The 3,757-nt window shown below is 28.4% G+C and overlaps 1 protein-coding gene across 1 annotated transcript; it reads right to left on the reverse strand.

Annotated features, from left to right (window-relative positions):
- Positions 1-1,747: 1,747 nt before the first annotated feature.
- On the reverse strand, positions 1,748-3,750 carry LOC111038448. The gene is made up of 2 exons (XM_022321560.1): positions 2,318-3,750; positions 1,748-2,218 (listed from the first exon to the last, which is right to left on the reverse strand). The coding sequence occupies exons 1-2, from the start codon at positions 3,642-3,644 to the stop codon at positions 1,899-1,901; spliced, it is 1,647 nt and encodes a 548-aa protein (XP_022177252.1). The 5' UTR covers positions 3,645-3,750; the 3' UTR covers positions 1,748-1,898.
- Positions 3,751-3,757: the final 7 nt, after the last annotated feature.

The raw sequence follows: 3,757 nt of genomic DNA on the forward strand, positions 1-3,757 counted from the left end.
ACACGGCCAACTGTTCCCTGTCAAACACATGAATTTATTAACGCCTTCCGAACACATTTAGTAGAGTAGTAGGAGTATAATGATAATTAAAATGAGGAGGTGAAGAGGAGACACTTACGAGTTTCCACAGGATATTGTCGTATTTAAGTATCTGTTTAAAGCATGACCGCAACTCGCGACAGTGGTGAAAGGTAACATTGTCTTTACTAGATCGTCTAATATCACCAACCAATCTGAATATATGTGAGGTTTTGCGTTTATGCAATGTACAATTTTCCCATGAACCATTTGAACCTTTTGAATCTGTGTTAAATATATAAATATATATAAATATTATTTATTTATCAAATACAAACATGTGTAAGTATTATGCACATATTAAAATAATTTTAAAAAGTATTTTCAGTATTCAAATAAGTCTAAATAGTAGCTGTTTGTTTTAATAATCTTTTGCATTTAATTTGAAAACATATAGGCCTGTTATTTATTGATACGCATTGCAATTGGTCAAATAATAAGTATTGAAATAATTATTGTAAGAAGTTCAAAAATATTAAGTAAAAAAAAAAGTAACTTTGTTATAAAGTATAAATTATGTACACATATTTAGTTGACAGAAAAACTACACAAATGTAAATCATTGGTCTAGTGAAACTAATACATAGGTATCTATTAATATGAATGGTTACATTTAAATACAAACGTAATCAAAAAATTATGATATTATTAATTTAAAGTTTAACACTTAGTATCTTATTTTTATTTAATGAACATTGTCAACTTATAAATGTTCTACAAAATTTCCTGAAGTTAATTCCTGTGACCAAATATATACTTGTTTTTAAATATAAAGGTAACAATGCTCTATATTTTATAAAGGTTTAAAACATAATATTATTTTATTCTAGACCATAATAATTTCAGTTAGTATCAAAATATTAAACATTGTNTAGGGGAGACTGGGGGAACTACGGTCACCTAAGCAAAAATTATTATATCTCAGGTTCTATGACACTAAACTCTATGCTACTTGAAGAAATGGATACTCAAACTTGTTTTCTTTGTTATATCAATGCCTCAAATTTTTAAAAAATTTGCTTGTACGTTTTTTTTAATTTTTTTAAAAAAACCCAATTGACCGGTATTCCCCCGGGGTAGGGGGAATTCCGGTCATGAAAAATTGCATGTAAATAAATAGGTTTAAAATCATTTTTTAAAAATCAATAAAAAAATGATTAAAAGTTCAAAAGAAAAATGTTTAAAATAACAAAATGATTAAATGATTAAAAGTACAAAGGACAAATGATAAAAAAACTGATTTATTTCAATAAAAATTACAAACATAACCTACCAATTTAACTTCTTATAAGTAGAAACTTTTGTTTTAGTTAATTAGCTTATAGATGTTAGTCTCTCAAATACAAACATTATCTATTCACAATGTTAATTTAAAAATAATTAATTATCTGCTTAAAACTTAAGTAAAATTTTGAATAAAATACATAGTTATTTAATAGGAACCAAATCTTTGGTAAAAAAAATATTAAGAACAATAACAATAAAAAAAATTAACAATATCCCTGTTTAATTATATAGGTACCTAGAGAATCAGTCTCTGAAATTACAAACATTACCTAATCACAATGTTAATTTAAAAATAGTTAATTATCTGCTTAATATTTAAGTACAATTTTGAATAAAATACATAGATATATTTTAATAGGAACCAAATCTTTGGTAAAAATAATATCAAGAACAATAACAATAAAAAAAATTAACAATATCTCTGTTTAATTATATACCTAGTGAATCAGACTCTTAAATCACATAAGTCTTATAGTTTATAAATATCTCTACTTTTAAATAAACAAAAATATATAGGAATCATATTTATATAATTATTTTTTTTTTAAGAACGCCTCTTTTCTCAATTTACTAACGCATATGTCACACTCATAGTCTTTTGCAGTATCTACACCACTGCACTCTGAGTGAACCCAAAAACCACAAATTGTACACCTGTACCAAATCTCATCCTTTCCCCTCTCTTCACATATCAAGCATGTTTCTCCTCCATCATCAATATCATCATCACTATTGTCATCACACAGCTTTGAAAAATCCATATCATCTGATGAACTAAAGTAATTTTGAGTGTTACTGCTGCCTTCTCCAAATTCATTCAACAGTTTCCTCCTAGAAATTTTCTTTTTTGGTACTGAAAATAAAGATAAATTTTATAATATGTTAATATAATTTTATAAAATTTATAAATTGTGGATATGTTACAACTTAATAATAAATTATAAATACTTACAACTTTTTTTTCCTTTCTTCTTTTTAGTCATCATTCTTTTTTTTTCAAGTTTTTGATCTTCTTTTTCTTTTTTTTCTTTTCTTTTTTTTTCTCTTTCTTCAAGCTTAGATTTCATAGGACTGGCGGTTAGTATAGAAGAATGCTGTTTTGCTGCCACTCGCCTTATAACTCTTTTTGGAAGTATTTTTGGTATAGGTGAAATTTCTTGTATAGAAACACTTGGTGAAGTATCCATTGAATGATGTGTATTATTAGAGTCAGTTGGTGTGAGGTTCTCATTTTCAATAATAACTGGAGTTTCATTTTCAATAATAACTGGAGTTTCATGGCCAGTGTTATCTTGGTTAAAGGTCATTGAAGCATAGAAATCTTCATCAGTAAATATTCCTGGATTCAATGGAAAAATTCCTGTAGCAGAAAATCCAGAAATACCTTTTTGAATGGTTGCAACTTGAGAATACGCTTTATTAAAAAGCTCTGCAATTTCAAAAGGTGTTATTTTAATCATTGCATGACTTTTGATGTAATTGTCACATTCCCTTCTAAAAGCAGTTTTGAGTGGCCCAAAGAAAGTCACATCTAAGGGCTGCATTCGGTGGGATGTGTGTGGAGGCAACGATAACATTACAATATGATTTTCCCTACAAAATTCATATGTTTGTAGTGAAATATGGCTTCCATGGTTGTCTAGAATTAATAATACTGGATTTTCTTTTGTGGGGTTTGAATAATTTTTGAAATGTTTAAGCCATTTCATAAAAATGTCTTCTGTGGTCCAACCATTTTTTGTGCATTCATACACAGCTCCTGGTGGGCCATGTTTGGTCAACTTCATGTCCATTCTTTTACGTGGAAAAATAAATAAAGGTGGTATGAATGACCCCGAAGCACTCATAGCACAAATTACCGTATTATTTTTTCCACGCTCCCAACTAGTAACACTGCCAATTCGTTTTTGTCCTTTTGATCCAATTATTTTGCCAGGATCTTGGACGGTTGTAATGCCTGTTTCATCCATATTATACACTCTAGTTGGACAAAACTTATATTTCAACATTAATTCTCCCAAGTTTTGAAAAAAAAGCTGTACTTCTGTTTTGTTAAAAGCTGTAATCCTACTTATACTGATGGCTTCAGGTTTTCGGACAGTAACAGTTGGGTTTCGACGAACAAAATTATAGAACCAGTCAACACCTGCCAAATTTAATTGCTGATTAAAGTTATGTTTTATTTTATTATTTTCAGCAAATTCAAATGCAACAGTTCTTAATTGAAGTGGTGTCAGCCCATAAAACAAATTTGCTAAATTTATTATATGTTTAGCCATTTCTGACTCTTGTTGTGATGTGAAAATAGATGGGCGTCCTAATGCAGCTGGTTTAAAGTTATTGGTTTTTAGTCTATCTTGCAAAGTACTAAAGGGAATATTATAAGTTTTGG

This window comes from Myzus persicae, unplaced genomic scaffold (assembly GCF_001856785.1).
Source record: "Myzus persicae strain clone G006 unplaced genomic scaffold, MPER_G0061.0, whole genome shotgun sequence".
In the NCBI taxonomy this organism is placed as follows: domain Eukaryota; kingdom Metazoa; phylum Arthropoda; class Insecta; order Hemiptera; family Aphididae; genus Myzus; species Myzus persicae.

Excerpts from the sequence above, each read along its gene's own strand:
- LOC111038448 (XM_022321560.1), bottom strand. The coding sequence starts at position 3,644 with ATGGCTAAACATATAATAAATTTAGCAAATTTGTTTTATGGGCTGACA. Across the intron at positions 2,219-2,317 it reads GAAGAAAGGAAAAAAAAGTT|TACCAAAAAAGAAAATTTCT; the intron begins GTAAGTATTTAT and ends CTTTATTTTCAG.